A 20,168-nucleotide genomic window follows, 5' to 3' on the forward strand; every position below is an offset into this window, starting at 1 on the left:
ATGCAGGCGAAACGTCAGGAGAAATGCCTCTAGAACATGGCCATATAGCCTGAAAAAACCCACAAGAACTTAATGACTAATAATATTACAGTATAGTGGTATAGTACAATATGGGAATGTATGGTACGAATATTGTGCTATTCTAATAATATAACATATTGTATTTACATATAACTTGTAAGCCTCTCTGAGTCCCCTTCGGGGTGAGAAGGGCAGCATATAAATTTCATAAATACATAAATAAATAAAAGAAATAGATTTTCTTTCATAGTTAAGGTTTCAAAAAACATATATCAAGTTAAAACATGACATTTTATTAAAGCCTCTGCAACAGAATACTTTTATCTGGTATGCACACCAAATGGTTTTAATTGTTTGAAATTGTAATATACAGCTCAATCTGTTTCAGACTTTAGTTCATGTTTATAGCTTTTCGCAATGTATGGCGTATCTACGCGGTGGATGTAATGCAATAGGAGATACAAACCATCTGCACCAGCAGCCCTTCAAGTAACATCAATTAATATCAATTCAAAGTGCTGGCGTTGGCCTTTAAAGCCCTAAACGGTTCTGGCCCAAGCTACCTATTTGAACGTATCTCGGCCTATCAGCCCACCAGGACCCTAAGATCTTCTGGGGAGGCCCTGCTCTCTATCCCGCCTGCTTCACAGGTGCGGCTGGCGGGGACGAGAGACAGGGCCTTTTCTGTGGTGGCCCCTCGGCTGTGGAACGCCCTTCCCATGGAGGTAAGATCAGCCCCCTCGCTAATGGTATTCCGAAGAAGATTAAAAACTTGGATGTTTGAACAGGCATTTGGTTAATCAATGCAATGAATGTGACGATCACAGGAATTGAAATATGGACGACGAATTTGGATCACGACTCTAGTTATGAGATGCATTGGGTTGTTGTAATATTGTATACTGTGCTCTTTTGTTTTAAATTGTATATTGTTGATTGATTTTATCCTTGTTGTAAACCGCGTTGAGTCGCCGGTTAGGCTGAGAAACTGCGGTATACAAGTAAAGTAAATAAATAAATAAATAAATAATAGGAATAACTTTGGATTACAAAATTATATTGTGGCAAGTTTTTTATCCCTTTTAAAAACAAGGAAGAGAATATCTTAAATATCCTTTTTAATTTTCTTTATGTGTCACTCCTTCCATTTGTTGACTTCAAATCAACCCGCAATAGCAGACCAAGTTCTGAACATGGAAGAAAGGAATTCAAAACAGCAGTCAACTAAAGCCAAACTTTGGAGAAGAAGGGGGAAAGAGAAGAAAACAAACCTTCCAGATGTTTCCAAGGCTCTGTTTCAATTATCTCTCGCCATGAAGGTCATACTTTGAGTAACCAAGAGTAGGAACCAAAGGCAGTCTTTTTGTGAAGAGAGGTGTTTTATAGGGAACTGGAGGAACTTAACCAATTGGAATAGCATTTACACACAGATGCATAGCAGAGCAACGTTTTCTCTTTGCAGAATTGGAGCCCACTTAACCAAACTGGAATACCATTCATCACATAGCAAAGCAGAGTCCTCTAGTGGGGAACTGGAGTTATTTAACCAATGGGAATAGCATTCATATGCACACATCTGTGACTGAAGTTGCTGTGATGCAGAGAGAAGCAAGGGTTCTGAGTGTTGGTTTTGACCTTTAAAGCCCTATATGGTTTGGATGAATTGGGCCTTCTCCTGCACAATCCACCCTTTTGGACACGTAGGTTTTCTGGGGGATACTTCCTTCAACCAGCCAGAACCTGACTGGTGACTGTCACCCAAAGGACCTCTTCCTCACCCCAAAAGACTGTAGAATGACCTGCAAAAGGGAGAGATCCCACAGCTAAATGAGCTGTCAGAATTTAAGACACAATTGAAGACCCACCCCTTCTGGCAGGCCTAACCAGTCAACTTTCAATCATGAGTTTTGATTGGCATTCTATTGCCTTTTCAGAACCTATGCAATAGACAAATGCAGAATTTTGTGCATGGGCTATTGAAACGGCTCAAATTACAAATATGAATAGCATGGTTTAAAAGTGATGATATTAGTTTAATGTTTTAAACGTTCTGATGTATTTTATAATCATATTTTTAAATGTTTATTGTAATTTTACATTGTTTTAATACCATCAAATAGCTGCCTATGTTTGACCTATAAAACCCTATACGGCACTGGCCCAGCGTACCTGTCCGAACGTATCTCCTTCTATGTCCCACCACGGAGTTTAAGATCTTCTGGGGAGGCCCTGCTCTCGGCCCCACCTTTATCACAAGTGAGACTGGTGGGGACGAGGGACGGGGCCTTCTCAGTGGTGGCCCCTCGCCTGTGGAATTCACTCCCCGGGGAAATCAGGTCGTCAACATCCCTCCTCTCCTTTAGAAGGAAGCTGAAGACATGGATATGGGACCAGGCATTTGGGTAATCTGGCAGATCAAAAAGGTAATGATGACTAGAGTTGGAAAGGACTATGGTAATGCTAAATGGATTGACGGATTTCAGAACTTGATGAACGCGGGCTATAGAGCGGTTTTAGTTGATTTTGTATTTTATGTTTTTAACTATTGTGTTATTCTTATTGCATTTTATTGTAATTGTAATTGTTGGCATCGAATTGTGCCGGATATAAGCCGCCCTGAGTCCCCTCTAGGGGGTGAGAAGGGCGGGGTAGAAATGTCCGAAATAAATAAATAAATAAACCTGCCTGGGATTGAGAAAGTGGGGTAGAAACGTTGTAAATAAATAAATAAATATGTGCTATGAAAGTAACCAGTTACTGATTATTTTCTATTCCTCTATATTTTTTCTATCTCTTATACCAAAGTCTCTGTTAAAGACATAAAGGCCAGGAACACATCTAGAATGTTAACCGAGGTATACCTGCACAAGATGTTAGTGTTCCATTCATTATAAATTTGAGAAGGATATTGACAAGATGGAAAGTATCCAGAGAGGGATGACAAAAATGATCAAAGGTTTTGGAAGCCAAGCCCTATGAGGAGTGGCTGGGAGATCTGGAATTATTGCTTTGGAAAAAAAACTGAGATGGGACATGAGGGTCATATTTAAATATTTGAAAAGATGTAATTTTGAGAAGGTTAATTTATGGCACCATAAAAATGTTGGAGATCAAAGAGCAAGGAGGAAATACCATGATCAAAGGCTCGGCGTCATAATGGATGAAGAGACAGCTCCCCCCTGTGGCCAGAATTGAGCAAACTCCAGAAACCAAAGTTGGAAAAAAATGCTGAATTACCTCTATCTGTCTGTATGTCTAAAATGGCATGGAATGTTTGCCGTGTATGTGTGCATTGTGATCTTCCTTGAATCCCCTTTGGGGTGAGAAGGACGGAATATAAATACTGTAAATAATAAATAAATAATTTTTTAAGCAGAGGCTGGACGGCCATTTTTCAGGAGTGATTGGGTGTTGCTACATGGCAGAATTGAGTTAGATTGGATGCCCTTTGGTGGGCCCCTTCCTACTCTAGCAGAAAATATACGTCCTAGGAGGCTAGTGGAGTTACCTTTGAAACAGAGGCCAGATGACCAGGAAGATGTCAACTGTGTCTTTCTGCAGGGAAGGCAGTTGGACTGGTGACCCTTGCAGTCTATTCCAACTCTAGAATTTTATGATTCTGTGATTTCAGATTATACGCCTTTGGCAGAACCAGGCCCGTAGCCAGGATTTCGATTCGGGGGGGGGGGGCTGAGTTTGTTTTGGGGAGGGGCTGAGTCTGAGTGAAAGAGAGTCTACCCTAGCAAACCTTTTGTATCATTACCCCAATACCCCATGCATATGGGATATATTGAGTATGGTGGTCAGATTATGATATGAATAAACATAATAGTTTAAATAATGCACCAGTAAGGCCTTTTCGCGAACCACCATGAGAATTTCGGGGGGGGGGGGGCTGAAGCCCCCCCCCCCCCCACTACATGCCTGGGCAGAACCCATTGTGTTTGTTGTTTGACTGTAAATCACCATTTAAGTAAATAAATATCAAGTTTTTAATATCTAAAAGGCACGCAATAATGTACACAGCATGACAATAGGCAACAGTAATTTATTTAACAATCATATACATAATATAATGATGAATATTTATAGTCCCCACTGATATATGCTACACTCTACTCTGCACAATGCACCCTGTTTTGCAAGTGGAATATCGAGACCCCCAATAAGCTCATCATGAAGATAAAGAGTTTGATCTCCAGCTACTTTTTCCAAAGACACCTGAGGTTCCAATTTTTAAAAAAGTTGTTTGAAAGAGACAAACAAAATGAAAGTGTCACTTATCCAGAGAATCCATTCCAGGATTTAGCCCAAATTTTAAAGTCTCTGCCCTAGCTGCTGAAGCTACTTAGCTTCTTTGAAGCAATACTTTCCAAACTTTGATCCTTCAGAAGGTTTAATTCTCAACAGCAATAAATAAGCACATGATATATGTTACACTCTGCACTATACACCTTTTCTTGGAAGTGGAATATCAACACCCTCAACAAGCTCAGAGTTTGGACTATAGCTATTTTTCCCAAATAAACCTGACATTTTTTAAGAAGTTGTTTGGAAGAGATGAACAAAGTGAAAGTGTCACCTATCCAGTGAATCCACTCCAGGTTTTAGCCCAAGTTTCAAAGAAGGTGCTCGGGTGCTGAAAGTACTTGGCTTGTCTAAACCTGTGGTTTCCAAACTTTGGTCCTCTGGGTGTTTGGGATTGAATTTCCAGAAGCTTTAAAATGCAGCGATATATAAACCGATATAATTTCTTTTCTTGGTATATTTTATTAGGGGATATGGCGAGGAACTGCACACACTTTATATGGATGGGGTGGTGTTGATATTCCCATTATAGGAGTTTGGTTGAGTTCTTTGACTCCTTCTGGCAGCTGGAAGCGGAAGGCCCTCAACAGGTTGGTCAAGAAGAGGAAGTACTCAGTTCTCGCAAGTTGCTCTCCCAGACACACCCGGGCCCCTGAAGAGGAAATAAAGAAAGTGAGTATGTATATATATATATATATATATATATATATATATATATATATATATATACGTGTGTGTGTGTGTGTGTGTGTGTGTGTGTGTGTGTGTCAGCATATCTGAGTGGTTATGGGAAAAGAATATGAATGGGAACTTATAGTTGTTGGGGTTCAGCCTCCATGTGAACCTGAGCCTCAATCTCTGTGTGAACCTGAACCTGATTCTCTGATTGTATTTCCTGATGCTACTGAACATGTATCTTTCCCTGATGGTTTTGAAACTGTTGATTCTGAGGTCAGTGGCGGGAAAAGTGAAACTAAACATCCTGATGAGACATCAGGGTTCTAAATCCTGATGTTTTAGAACCAAGCAGTGATAGCTCTTCAGAGGAACTCACACCTGGGTTTTTTTAATGAGGATCGAAGAGAACAGATTTGGAAAAACAGGAGTGAATCGCGGTTCCTACAAAGGTCAAGTAGATTACGGGAAAGGGAGGCTCAGGCTTCAAAGTCTGGAGGCGTGTCAATAAACAGTTTCTTTAGTTTAAGGGGCCTCCCAGGGCTGTCTCATTAGATCAAGCATCATTTTAGACTGAGGCATCACCTTGGCAGATTACCTGCATTCCATGGCCTGCATTCCCAGAGGCTTCTAGTTTTCAAGTACGGTTAGTGATATGCTAACAGGTTCCTGATTCTTGTATTGTTGCTTTTGGAATTTTGCTCTAGTTCAGAGATTTTCCTGACTGCTGAGTTTCTACTGTGGCTTTTTGACTTTGCATTTACCTTTCTTTTGTAACCATTTTTCATCAATAAAAAGGATTGTTTTTTCCCACAGTGCAGTGTGATGGATTTATGGTCTCGTTTCCTGATCTGAGATGCAACAATAGTCCATTCTTTTTGCCAAAGTGCGCTTCTACATTGGACAAAAGCTTTGAGACTTTGTTGGAGATACTCTTCTACTTGTTAGAATTATACACACACACACATGAGGTCCTTTCCATCCCCGTCTACTGCTTGAGATATTCCAAGACTAATCGTGACTTTTTGTCCGCTTGCCCTGAATTCAAATATTCATTGCTACTTCTTTTCCATTCAAGGATGTTCTGATACAGGCCAGCAAAAATTCCCATGTCTGTATCAATTGTCTCTGTTCTCTTGAAACTTCTGGGTAACCCTCCACTGACAAATGGAAACCACATTAATCCTACAATGCAGATGCATCCAAAGTTATTTTTCCTGACCTGACCACACACTTCTCTCCCAAACCTGATGTAAATGTTATTCTCATCCATGCTCCAACTGCCAGCAGAAGAAACCTGGTAAATAGGTGGGATGGGGGCATAGTAATTGTGGCAGTAGTGTCTCAGTCATAACCCAGTAATAATTGTGAATATGAAACTGTTGCTTGCATTTACTCATCTATATAAATAAAAATGTAACATTTCTTTGTGGGATTAACAGAACTCAAAAACCACTGGACGAATTGACACCAAATTTGGACACAAGACACCTAACAACCTAATGTATGTCCTTCACTCAAAAAAATTGATTTTGTCATTTGGGAGTTGTAGTTGCTGGGATTTATAGTTAACCTACAATCAAAGAGCATTCTGAACCCCACCAACGATGGAATTGAACCAAACTTGGCACACAGTTCTCCCATGATCAACAGAAAATACTGGAAGGGTTCGGTGGGCAGTGTCCTTTGGTTTTGGAGTTGTAATTCACCTACAGCCAGAGATCACTGTGGACTCAAACAATGATGGAGCTGGACCAAACCCTACACAAATACTCAATATGCCCAAATGTGAACACTGGCAGAGTTTGAGGAAAATAGGATCCTGACATTTGGGAGTTGTGGTTGCTGGGATTTTTATTTCACCTACAATCACAGGGCATTCTGAACCCCACCAACGATAGAATTGGAGCAAACCTTCCACACAGGACCCCCATGTGGGCCACAGCAATGGGTGGCAGGGGGTGGCTAGTTTGTAACTAATTTGAATTCACAATCTCTACTTAATCACAATGTTACATCCCTTAATTAAGTTAACTCATAATTAATGGTAAGATGCACTGTAAACTCTTTCCATCTCTTTGAAGTATCTTTTTATTGTAGATATTTACTGAATTTTGTTAGAAAAAATTAGTTAACTAACTACTTAAGTAGATACCAGATTTTGGGCATGGTTTCTCAACATTTCTACAAGTTTGGACTTCTAGATTCACCTGCGCCAAATGGCAGAAATTCTTCTCTAGCCACAAAATTCCCCTCCTTGTCCAAGAAATGATTTGGATTGAACTTTTCAGGAGTCTCCCATTGCTGAGGATCAAGAAGAACAGAGCGTACATTTGGTATAATAACGGTCCCCTGAAAGAAAGAAAAAAGTGATTGGTACCCACAGAGATACACGTGAGAACATTTCTCTTGGAACTGTAAATTCAGTGGGAATGAGCTGTGTACATCAGTACTCACAAAGTCAGGTGCCAGCCTAGCTAACTACCATCCTGCTTCTGAATATCAGCACTAGCAGATAAAGTCACTTCCACATATGTGAGCTTATAGTCCCTTTGGTCAATGAGGAATGAATACTGTGGAATTAATGCATCCTGCCATTACTTGAACTTCCATGGCTCAGTAGTATAGAATCCTGGGAGCTGTAGTTTGGTGAAGTAACAGCATTCTTAGGCAGAGAAGGGGAAAGGCATTGTAAAATCACAACTCCCAGAATTCCATAGTATTGAGCCATAGCAGCTCAAGTGGTGTCAAACTGTGTAGATGCACCTATTGTGGTTATTTATATGATCCCAGTTAAGAATGTGATACCAAGTGCTGATAAATATGCATAATCTAAGAATTCTCCTCTACAAGGCTAGAATTCAGGTTGTTGTTGTTCATTCGTTCAGTCGACTCCAACTCTTCTTGACCTCATGGACCAGCCCACGCCAGAGCTCACTGTTGGCCGTCACCACCCCCAGCTCCTTCAAGGTCAGTCCAGTCACTTCAAGGATTTCATCCATCCATCTTGCCCTTGGTCGGCCCCTCTTCCTTTTGCCTTCCACTTTCCCCAGCATAATTGTCTTCTCTAGGCTTTGCTGCCTCCTCATGATGTGGCCAAAGTACTTCAACTTTGTCTCTAGTATCCTTCCCTCCAATGAGCAGCCGGGCTTTATTTCCTTTATTCGGGTTACTTCCACTTAAAATAGACCCACTGAATCCATAGTTAAATGCCAGTTCAAGACATAGGGTTCAATAGGTCTACTCTAGCTGGGATTAACAATATGAGTTGGATCTATATGAAATGTTTACTCTTGTGGAACTTTACTTATATAACCTTGAACAGAACATATTCGTCCCTTACATTTCATTGGATGGGTAGGAAAAGTATTCTAGATGATGTTCTTATTGTCCACATAAACAACTTGTTAATAAAGAAACGTCTTTATGAGAGTGAGCAAAAAGCTTCACAACATTTCACATATTTTCCATCCTCAACTCCAAAAACCATCAATATGTCAAACAATGGGTATTCATCTCAGTTCATCCACAAGTTTCATGATTATTTCTATAATAAATACTAGATATTAACACATAATTGTATTATTATTGTATTTATATTTATACCTCAGGCTTTCCCTGCCAAAAGAGACTCAAAGCAGTCAACACAAAACGACACCAATGTGTGAATTAAAACATAATGTCACAAGAAATATGATGAGCAGATTTGATAAATGGAGATTTGAAATATGATATATGGTGTGAATGGAATTGAATGAAAGATGAATGCATGAGAGTTAATAATTTTGGAAACACCATTCTTAAAGATAAAGGCCTGCAATGACTAAATCATTAACTGCCTGCTTCATGGACTGTAATTAAAAGTTGCTAATGAGAACTGAAAAAAGTAAACTGTAATAAGAACTGTGACAGTGGTAAGACAAATGTTTACATGTGTTTACATCTGTCAACATTTGCTGACCAGAAACCAGGTTAACTCTAAAGGAAATTATCTCTGTTTTACATTAGTCAAAGACAATTCTCTTTCAAGTCAAACTCAGAACACAATAGTTTGTTACCTGAAGATCAACATCTACGTCAGGAGATGAAGACTCAAGATCATTTCAAACAGGACAATTATTTACTAATTATTTCAACACAGTCCCTTTCTGGCACTTCTAACACTTTAATAGTCTAAGGACTCCTAGCCCAGCCCTCCAATTGCTGCACTTTCTCCTGGCACTACATAGGAATTGCTGCACTTAGCAATTATGAGCCATACCCAGCATTTTATTGTTTGGCTGTGATAGTGTTTTTAATTGTTTTTAAAATGTTGTTTGATTTTATGTTTATTGATATTTGATATTGACTGTGGGTTTTTTTGTGCTTGTTTTTAACCTGTATTTGTTTGGGCATGTCCCTTGAAAGCTGCCCTGAGTCTCTTTGGGAAGATGGAGGCGGGGTATAAAAATTAAGTTATTATTATTACTACATCAGAAAAATATTTCTATAAAAGACTCAGTCTAATAATTCTCAAGTGTGACAGGCCAGAGGAGTCTGGCTCACCCGCTATGCTATGGTCCATTAGGAAGGGGAGAGAGAGTGTACCATGGAGAGTGTCAGATCTGCTATGGGAAAGTAGGATTCTGTACACTTTGGGATCTTTTCTCAAAGGAAGAGGAAGGAGTACATTTTGGAGTCATTATACATTAGCAGGGAGTCAGGTTCTGCTGTATGGAAAACAGGGATTTGATCTATTATCGAAGGCTTTCATCGCCGGAATCACTGGGTTGTTGTAGGTTATATCGGGCTGTATGGCCAATGCCTCTAGACCATGGCCATGCAGCCCGAAAAAATCTACAACAACCCAGGGATTTGATCCTTGGTATTTTGGCGTTTTGGCATTTTGGCATTATGGAAGTTCTGGAACTATGTGTTACCAGACTGCAAGGAAGCAGGGTCTGGTCTAACAGGTGTTCTTCTCCAAGGATGGAAAAAAAGATATGGTAATATTTGGATGTATGCATGAGGATGGATGTATATGCATGTGGTGTGAATACTGAGTAAAAATGTAATTGCCCTTTCTTTGTTTGTTAGTCAATGTGCCTACCTTGGGAGGTCTGATCTGGCCACGGTGGTCCACGCTCTGGTTACATCCCGTATAGACTATTGCAACGTCTCTACATGGGGTTGCCTTTGAAGAATGCCCGGAAGCTACAACTAGTCCAACGAGCGGCAGCCAGACTACTAACAGGAGCGGGGTACAGGGAGCATACTACTCCTCTGTTGCGTCAGCTCCACTGGCTGCCAATCAGTTTCCGAGCAAAATTCATAGTGCTGGTATTGACCTATAAAGCCCTAAATGACTCTGGCCCAATTTACCTGTCCGAATGGATTCTCCCCTATGAACCATCAAGGTTATTAAAATCTACTGGAGGGGCCCTGTTCTCAGTCCCACCTCCTTCGCAATCGCGATTGGTGGGAACGAGGGACAGGGCCTTCTCGGTGGTGGCCCCTCGGCTCTGGAACTCCCTCCCAATGGAGATTAGATCTGCCTCCTCCCTCCTGACATTTAGAAAGCTGGTAAAAACATGGCTTTGGAATACTGCATTTGCAGAATGACGACTGAGTCAGTAACTGTTGACCACACGGGCGGATGGCGAGGAATTTATGATTTATTCTGACGAACTGACCTTGTGTAAGTTGTATAATTGTATTTTAATGTATTTTTGTACTATTGTATTATGATGTTTACTGTGGTTTATCTTATTGTATTTTAACCCTCTGCTGTTAGCCGTCCTGAGTCCCTCTTCAGAAGTCGAGAAGACCGGGTTAGAAAAGCTCGAAATAAATAAATAAATAAATAAACAAACAAATAAATAAATGTAATTGTAAGCTCTTTGTGAATCCAATGTAATTACATAGAATCTGTATGTCTGTATGTCCAATGTTGTTCTTTGTGTAAAAATGCAAAAGTTCTGTAACAGTTCTGACATACCCTCTCACCCTGAACATTACAATAAAAAGAACTTGGTTTAAAAAGTATTCATGACACTAATGTATATAAACATTACAATAAAATTAAGCATATAAATATTAGCAATGCATAGTTAAAAAGCAATGAAGCTATTGCACAAGTGTGCTAAATTGCACAAAACACAGCATTCCCTGGCTCAGTCTTAACAACTTTCTTCTTTAAAAGCATTTCTGAGAGAGAAAAAAAGGTCTAAGCCTGCCACCAGAAGAACAGCAAGGAGGCTAAGGCCTTTCTTTTTACACTACACAAGATAATAATGATAAACAATAGAACTTCATTTATATTCTGCCCTTTCTCCCCAATGGGACTCAGGACAGAAAAGATTGTTGTTTTTTGAAGGAGATGATGGAGGGGGTCGTTTTTATTTATTTAGGGAGGGAATTCCAGAAGTGGGGGGGGGGGAATCACAGAGAAGGCCCCCTCTCTCTCATTCCCACCAACCACACTTGAGACGTGGGTGGGACCAGAGAAGAGCATCCTCTGATGATTGCAGTGTTCGAGATGATATATAACAGCAGATATGATCTGACAAATAGCCTGGACCTGAGCTGTTTAGGGCTTTAAAGGTAATGACTAGCACTTTGTATCTAGCCCGGAAGCAGATTGGCAGCCAATGGAGCTGCCACAACATGGGAGTGGTTGTCTCCGTGTGCGGTGCTCCTGTTAATAACCTGGCTGCTGATATAGTTGAAGCTTCCCAACTGTCTTCAAAGGCAGTCCCATGCAGAGAGTGTTGCAATAGTTTAGATGGTATGTGACTAAGGCGTGGACTACCATGGCCAAGTGTGGTGTCTCAAGGTACGGGTTCAGCTGACGCACAAGTTTTAACTGTACGATGACACTCCTGGCCACCTCTGATACCTGAGGTTCTAGGGTCAGTAATGGATCCACGATCACCCCCAGACTGTAGGCCTGTGTCTTCAGGGGGAGTGTGACCCCATCCAACACAGGCTGTAACTCTACACCCTGTTCTGCCTTACTGACTGACCAGGAGTACCTCTGTCTTGTCTGGATTTCATCTCAACTTGTTAGCCCTCATCCAGTCCATTAGTGAGGACAGGCACCAGTTTAGGAACAGAATGGCAAAAAGGAACAGGTGGAAAGGAATAATGAAGATGTGTGAACACGTTTCTCAAAAAGTCATCCAGTGGAGCATATATGGGATATATCTTAGGAAGTGCAGCCATAACAACATTCTGTACCTTGGGAATGTGAAAGCCCCTCAGGTTCATGTCTTTGGTTGATTGTCTTGGGAAGCCAACTAACAAGATATATTTTGAACGCTGGATCTCATGAAACACAGCATTCGTATAAGGAAGTTTCTTTAAGTCTTGATAGCAGATGGAGGAGGAAACCAAAACGTCTTCTATCTCCTTGTGTACTTTATCTGGGGAAAACGGTAAAAATGGATGGAAGTTTTGCTTCAAAAAAGAACCTTGAGAAACCATTGGCGATTTTTGACCCAATGAGATTATATATATATGAGCATATTAATATAAATGCAACACACTTGAATGACGCTCAACCACAGTCGGTTTGCTGCATTTCCATCAAACCTTTCCTCCAACTAGTTCAAGTCAGTGGGTTGTTGTAGGTTTTTTTGGGCTATATGGCCATGTTCTAGAGGCATTCTCTCCTGATGTTTCGCCTGCATCTATGGCAAGCATCCCCAGAGGTAGTGAGGTCTCTTCCCTCCCTCCCTCCTTGCCTTCCTTCCTCCGCTATGGTGTCAAAGGGGGCTTCTTCTTCCCAGCAGCTCCCTCAGAAAAGTTCCCACCAGTGGGGTGGCCAGCCAATGGGAGGCAGACCCTGCTCTCCCTTGATTAGCTGGGCTGAGGAAGGTCACACCAGGCAGCGTGCCTTCCCTGGCGATTTCAGCACCAGCAGCAGTGGGGATGCGGCAGCACTGGTTTGTCTGAGAGCGGCTGAAACTGGGTTTGCTTTGGACCTTTAGCCCAGTTTTTGCCTCCTGGAACTTCTTCCTCATCTGGCCTTGGGCTCCCTCTTTGTATTGAGTATTCATGCCAAGTTTGGTGCAGATCCATCATTGTTTGAATCCACAGTGCTCTCTGGATGTACTCTCTTTGAATACCCCTACTTTGTGGATTTTTGCTTATCACGGGTGGTCCTGGAATGTAACCCCCGCAATACATTTTAACAGCATTACAATTCTCACAATAAGGTTTTTAAAAGTAAGACTTGCTCCCATTGCACATATATCTCTCTTACCCTGTACATCTGGATGATTTGTCAAAAGGAGGATTGCCCATTTCAAGGCAGTGGCAGTCGTTTCTGTTCCAGTAACAAATAAGTCACGAATGCACTGAGCCAGGTTTTCCTCATCATATGTAGAGTCAGGATCATTCTTGCTCTGAAAATAAACACAAGAAAGGTGAAATTTCAATGTTTAAAGGCATGACTTCATAGCTTTTGCAGCCACATATTGTTTTAGCAGAAAATCTGGATATTTTTAGACTTTGTAGTTCCTTGGATTTCGGATTTCCAGATAGGAAATGCTCAATCTGTAATAGAATGGAAGGGCAGCACTCTTAGATTCTCTCCAGATGAGAAATAACGCTCCCTGAAAGTCCCAAGTTTTGTTTCTGCACAAATCAATTTCATTTTGAAGATCCACGTGACATTTTCAGCATCCTGAAGTACTATTTCTGGGGGTCCTTGGATTAGCAACAACTTAATTAATACATGATTTTCTGATGTGAAACATTTATTTATTTATTTATTTATTTATTTATTTATTTGCAGTATTTATATTCTGCCCTTCTCATACATGGCAAACATTCAATGCAATAGACAAGCAACATATATAGACAGTAGGGCTGGGCAGTTTCGTTCGTTAATTTCATAATTCGTTATTGATTCGTATTAGGAGCAACTAAAAATCGAAACGATTTTTTCATTTTATTTCGTAATTGTTTCGTAATTGGTTCAAAATCGTTTCGAAATTGTTTCGAAATCGTTTCAAAATTGTTTTGTTATTATTTCCATATGTCTGGTGCAAGTTTTATAGTTGTTGCTTGTTTTACCAGTGATAAAAAAATAAATTATCACACCAACAGTCAACAACAGAGGGAGAGGGAAGCTTCAGAAGTTCCCCCTGTCCCATTTGGAGGTTTTTTTAGCGTATTGCGCAATCGCGTCCGCCATTAACGAATCAATTCGAAATTTATGAAATTTCGTAAATAACAAAACATTTTAAAAGAAAAATTCAGAATTCTTTTAAAAAACGAAACGCAATGGACCCCCTAAAAACGAAATGAGTTTAGAAACAAATTTTTCCGTTGTTACCCAGGCCTAATAGACAGACACACAGAGGCTATTTAACTTTCCAGCTTCATGAGGGTATGCTTTTGAATTCTGGCCACCAGGGGAGCTGTCATGTCACCATCCACTTGTGACACCAATGGAGTACTTCCTCATTCTTTTGCATGCTGCTGGAGAGTTTTATGGCATCGTAAATTAGTTAAATTAGCCTCCCTGCATAAGCGGTACCTAAATTTCCTACTTCAGATTTGCAACATGGGTAGTCAAGGCTCTTCTGGACTCTTGGACCAGTTCTTCAACACGCTTCTGGAATGAGCTTCGTGTATTCCAAGTAGACTGGAATGTACTTAGTCCTAATCTTTTTTTAATACTGGTTTTAAACCACTTCATTGGATGTGTTGCTATAGCAGATTCCCAGATTAGTTTAGTGTTTACATTCTTATTTTATTTTTCTGGTTATTTAATGTTTATTATACTTAAGTGATATTTGTCTTGACTGTTGTAATGTAGCACAAATCCTAAGCAAAATCATACTACGTATTTTTGACATTAATATTGAAATCAGTTGCGTTCCTACATATCTCTACCTGCTTTGTATGATTCTACAATCTGAGAATTAGCTGAGATAACCACTGCTGGTAAACACAGCTATTGCTTCCAGGACAAAGATTAAACAGAGTGGAAGTGAAACAAAACAATCCTAACATTTAACCAGTGTTATTTGCTAAAACACTTTAGAACTCTCTATAACTTCTGAATAAAGTGGAAATTATTAAAAATCTATTTCTGAAATGTCTTGTTCTAGATACGATATATGAATACCAAGATAGGAAGAAGAAAGAACACAAGGGGCAGGAATAAGGCATATTTTTTTAAAGGATTTGGGTATACAGATAAAATCCAAAGAAGAATGGGAAACTCTCATATAACTGAGTATATCAAGGCAAATAATCCACAATATCTGCTCTGAACTGGACTATCTGTGTCTACACTGCCATATAATCCAGTTCAGTGTAGACTTTATACAGCTATATAGAAGGACATCAGAAACTTTCCCCCTTTCTGGAAAATTCCAGATACAAAACTTACTTTCTCCATTTGAAGTAGATAGAAATCAATGAAGTCCTGTGGCTCATGGTAGGAGTTGTCCTCTTTGTGTTTCTCTATTTTCTTCTTTGCTAATGAAAGCAGCATCTCTGAGGCATCAAATGCCTGCTTGTGAGGTCCAGGAAGATGCTTCATGAGCCATGGCATTACTTCATACAGCTAAAGGGAAGACAAAAGTGAGATCCGGCCTATATGTTCAACCTGTAGCATAAATCTAGAAAGATGTAGTTGCACAACCAATTGTTTCTCTTGTCAATATGACAACCATCCAGAATTCACAATGATGTTTCCCTAGTTCAAGCAAATGCAGTGGCACGTTGAATATTTGACACCTTACATGAATGCACAACTGCATGACTGGGATTTTTGTGGTTAGTCCCAATTGGATCAGACCCATTTAATCAACTGAATCGTCAACTGACACATAAGTAATTGCAGCTGAGTCAGTGGCTCTACAGTGATCTAAACTAGCAATAGCAGGAGGCCCTTATGAAATGGTTATGCTTCTTGGGACTTTGCTGGTGCAATAAGGATCAACCAGGGAACACATCTGCTTATTTCACTGGCCAAAAAGGTACAACCAGATGTTGAAGATAAGTTACATGAATTATATCAATACAGTTCCAGCCACTGCAGTGAAAAACTCAGATTATGGATTTTTTTTTAACTAACTAAAGATGTAACTGATTATTAGGAAAACAAAAACCCTACAATATTTCAGGGATCCCTCTCCTAAGAAAGGACTGGTTTTTAGGGAAGGTTGGAAAACAGACACATTCATATAGTTTGTATCAGACCTGAAATAGTTTTCTAAGATCTACATAGACACTCACTGGAACACCTCAGCAAGCGAGAGTCCAAAAGTGGCAGGCTCAAATCCAGAACCTCAATCAATGGCTGATACCAGATGAGAGACTCCTCGCTGGGCACACAGAAGACTGGGTGACTTGGAAGGCGCTGAACAGACTGCGCTCTGGCACCCCAAGATGCAGAGCCAACCTCAAGAAATGGGGCCACAAAGTGGAATCCACGACATGCGAGTGTGGAGAAGAGCAAACCACTGACCACCTGCTGCAATGCAACCTGAGCCCCGCCACATGCAAAATGGAGGACCTCCTTGCGGCAACACCAGAGGCACTCCAAGTGGCCAGATACTGGTCAAAGGACATTTAATCAACTACCAAGCTTGCAAACTCTGTTTTGTCTGTTTGTTAAAAATTTGTTTAAAATGTAATACAATTGTCTGGTTGATACTGACATGATAATAAATATCAGACCTGAACAACATAGCAATAGGTAATGACCAAAATGAACTCCTAACTTCAAGCAATTGTGTTTAGGCCATGAGATAAGGACCTATGACTGCAAATGAATTAAAACCTAATTTGTTTTTTCAAAATTCTTATCAATTATAGCCTATTAAATTCTATTTTCAGGCTCTTCCAGACAGGCTTTTAACTCACAACCTGCCTCAGTTTTACCTCTGGTAAGGCTGAATTAATATGGAGAAAACAGGGATATCTCAGTTTTCTCCAGATCAATTAAACACTTGGAAAGATCGGGACCTTTGCAGGTGAGGGCCCTGTGTGGATTGACTCCTGTGACTGCTTTCACAGCCCTGGGGTCAATCCTCACAGCAATCCCAGTAGTTTGGGTGCCTGAAGGAGTGGGGTGGCACCCACCCACTCCCCTCCGAGCTCCTCCATCCCTGTGCCAAAGAAAATACTTACTGAAGGGCCTGCCAGGAGCACTGTTCCCTCTGGTGAGCTCTCTCAACATGCAGAAATTATGCATCAGGAGACGAGGGCAGGGTGGAGGTTGACCTGGATGGCTTGTAGCCACCCCCAGAGGGAAAGCCTAGGGTTTTGGTTGGGGATGCGGACTAAATCCTGGGTCTAAATCCCAGGCAGAAATAGGATTTAATATCCCAGTTCCTCCTGGGATTTAGTTATGTCTGAAAGACCCCTAACTTAGTTCATAAGAAAAAGCTCACTTACTGCATGAGAGAAGCTTCCTATGGCTCTTAAAGCAAGATCAACGGCTTCAATTAATTTCTTGAAGTTTTCATCTTCAAGAGAAAACCGTTGTCCAAATGTCAGAGCACATATCACATTAGAGACAGAATTTGTGATGGCCATTGAAGGATCAAATGGTTGCCCTGTAAAAAAAAAGTTCGTTAATCTGAATTCAATGTCTTATGCTAATAGAAGTTGTTCTTTCTTTGGGTGGAGATAAATTGTTGACATCATCATGAGTTTACTATTGCATTACAATTTAATTGAAATATGTTCGATTCCTCTCCAGAACATATAATGTATACCATATAATGATATCTATAGGCTGAGACAAGTGGCAGAACCAGCACCTAAAACCAGGCCTGTTGCCGGGTGAGGGGAGGGGTGGTTAGGGGTTCTATTTTGGCAGATGAAATTTTGGATGTGAGTACCTCAGAACAGTTATTGCTCTCAGTAAGGTACGTTGATGTCAAATTTGTAGGAATAAGATGATACTTTATAGACTTTCTGAAGATAACCGATGTGACAGGTAGAGGACTTGCAGACATTATTTTGAAAACACTGGAAAAATTGGGCTTAACTTGCAATACTTTTATGTACAGGATTATGATGGAGCTGCTAGTATGAGTGGTCATATTAGTGGAGCACAGGCAATTATATTGTAGAAGTATCCAATGGCTGGCTGCATCGACTGCAGTGCTCACTCATTAAATCTAGTGTTAGTAAAGATTTCCACCATTCCACCTGTCAGAAACTGCCAAGGAACAGTATAATCTGTGTACAATTTCTTCAGAGCATCATCTATCAGACTAGATAGATGATGCCCCTAAAAAATTGAAGAAAAAATATAATCAAGAGCAAACCACCTGTTGTTTATTTATTTACTTACTTACTTTATTTATATACCACTTTTCTCAGCCCTCAGGCGACAACCGTTGTGCAAACTGTTAGGTTGAGCGACTTGATGTAGTTTTACGTTTTGTTAATCTGGACAGTGTGGTGGTGAGAACACTTGAAGAACTAAAAGAGAGTCTTCTACACAACAATGATATTCCATCCCAAGCTGGACACCTTCTTTTTGTTGTTCTGAATGGTGAAGTTGTGCCTAATTTGGAAGGTGACTACAGAAGACCTAAGAAAGCTTCTGTCATCATCTCTTCAGCTTAGCAAAACATTACAAAGAGTAGATGTGGACATTTTCTGTAGTCTGCAATATGTCGACAGTCTCTTAGAAAAAGAGATGTACATAGAATCTGTGAAAGATTCCTCACGTCTGTTCAAGGCAGACATGTAAAAGCATCATGTAAGTAACTTCACCAACACCAATGAAATATTATAGGCTAAATGTGTTCATCCAATTTGTTGACTTTTTATGTAGTCAGCTTCAAGAAAGGTTTACAAGGCACAGAGGAGTGGTTCAGGAGCTGCAAGGGCACCTCCCTATTAAATGTAGCTATTTAAAATCCAACTCAAACAAGTGCACAGAACTTTACAATGAATGTGTTCAAGATACTGACACACTAATGGAAGAATCTGACCTGTGGTGTGGAAAATGGGAAAAGGTTACACATGCAGAAAATCTGGACTTGCACTCTTGAGTGTCCTCCAAAATTTATACATGGAGCCTGATTGCTGCCAAAGTGTATTAACACAGTTTTCAAGTGTTTTCAGTAGGGGGGTATTGAAGTAACCACAAAATTACCAATTAAGTGCCATTTTCAGGGTTTTTTTAGATTTTAATCTTCATAACTAAAATAGGAATTTGATTTAAGTGCATATAAAAATCTAGAATGAATAATATAATTTAAATTATTTGTGTTATGAACCTGCTTTTCATGTTTTGCTTGAAAAATGTTTCAACCCCTCCCAAAAAGTTTTTCTGGCTATGGGCCTGCCTAATACTACATACCTTTTTCACGTGCAAATATCTCTACAAGCTGCTGGGCTTCTGCTTCGATTTGGCTTTCCATGCCTTTTTTCCCCAATCCCAGTTTCCGCAGGGAATGTAGCCCAAACCGTCTCTGCTGCTTCCATGTGTGACCGTTTGAAAGTGCAACACCTGCAGGCATCCAAATGTAATTAGTAGGTACAAAATTCATGCCAAAATATTTAAGTTGCTAGTCAAGACAAGGCAACCTTTACTACAGAATATGAAATGTGTCCATATATTGAATATGCTTTTAATACCAAGAGTGTCCTTTGCTGACTTGATACAGAACCAGTCTTTATTATGGTGAAACACAGAGAGAAGTCACTGTCAGTATGGTGTAATGGTCTAAGTTTTGGAAGATGACTACAGAAGACCAGCATTTGAATCCCTGCTTAGCCTTTGAGATGACCGTGGGCAGGTCACATTCTCTTAGCCTGAGAGGAAGGCAAAAATAAAAACTTTCTGAACAAATTTTTCAAAGGCAACCTAATCATCTTAATTTGGAAACCTTTCTTAATTTGGAAATGGTTTCAAGTCTACCATGGTTTCAAGAGGTGCACGAAAATGGTTCCAGGGGGTCTCACGAAATTCAGCCAGTAGAAATGGATCGATGTTCAGCCAAAATACACAAGCCTAACAGCAGTTAAAATTGTGTCAAACTGCATTAATTCTACAGTGTAGAGGCATCCAAATACTTGCTGCTGAATCAGACTACTTTCTCCATGAAAAGGTCTTAGCCATTCTTAGCCACTGAAGTGCTAGAAGTATTGAGAAGTCAGATGATCCTAGATATCTTTACAATTCATACTGTAAT

The 20,168-nt window shown here is 40.2% G+C and overlaps 1 protein-coding gene across 2 annotated transcripts in view; it reads right to left on the bottom strand.

Annotated features, from left to right (window-relative positions):
- Positions 1–4,038: 4,038 nt before the first annotated feature.
- Positions 4,039–20,168, bottom strand: part of LOC132770424 (cytochrome P450 2J2-like) — a 37,756-nt gene continuing 21,626 nt past the window's right edge. For both annotated transcript variants that reach the window (XM_067466095.1, XM_060767363.2), the window contains 7 exons: positions 19,334–19,483; positions 17,407–17,567; positions 15,392–15,568; positions 13,250–13,391; positions 12,223–12,407; positions 7,215–7,356; positions 4,039–4,981 (listed from right to left, as the gene is read on the bottom strand). In XM_067466095.1, the coding sequence (XP_067322196.1) occupies positions 4,794–4,981; positions 7,215–7,356; positions 12,223–12,407; positions 13,250–13,391; positions 15,392–15,568; positions 17,407–17,567; positions 19,334–19,483 (1,145 nt within the window). In that variant the 3' untranslated portion in view covers positions 4,039–4,793. The remainder of the gene's footprint in view (positions 4,982–7,214; positions 7,357–12,222; positions 12,408–13,249; positions 13,392–15,391; positions 15,569–17,406; positions 17,568–19,333; positions 19,484–20,168) is intronic.

Source organism: Anolis sagrei, chromosome 3 (genome assembly GCF_037176765.1).
Source record: "Anolis sagrei isolate rAnoSag1 chromosome 3, rAnoSag1.mat, whole genome shotgun sequence".
NCBI lineage: Eukaryota > Metazoa > Chordata > Lepidosauria > Squamata > Dactyloidae > Anolis > Anolis sagrei.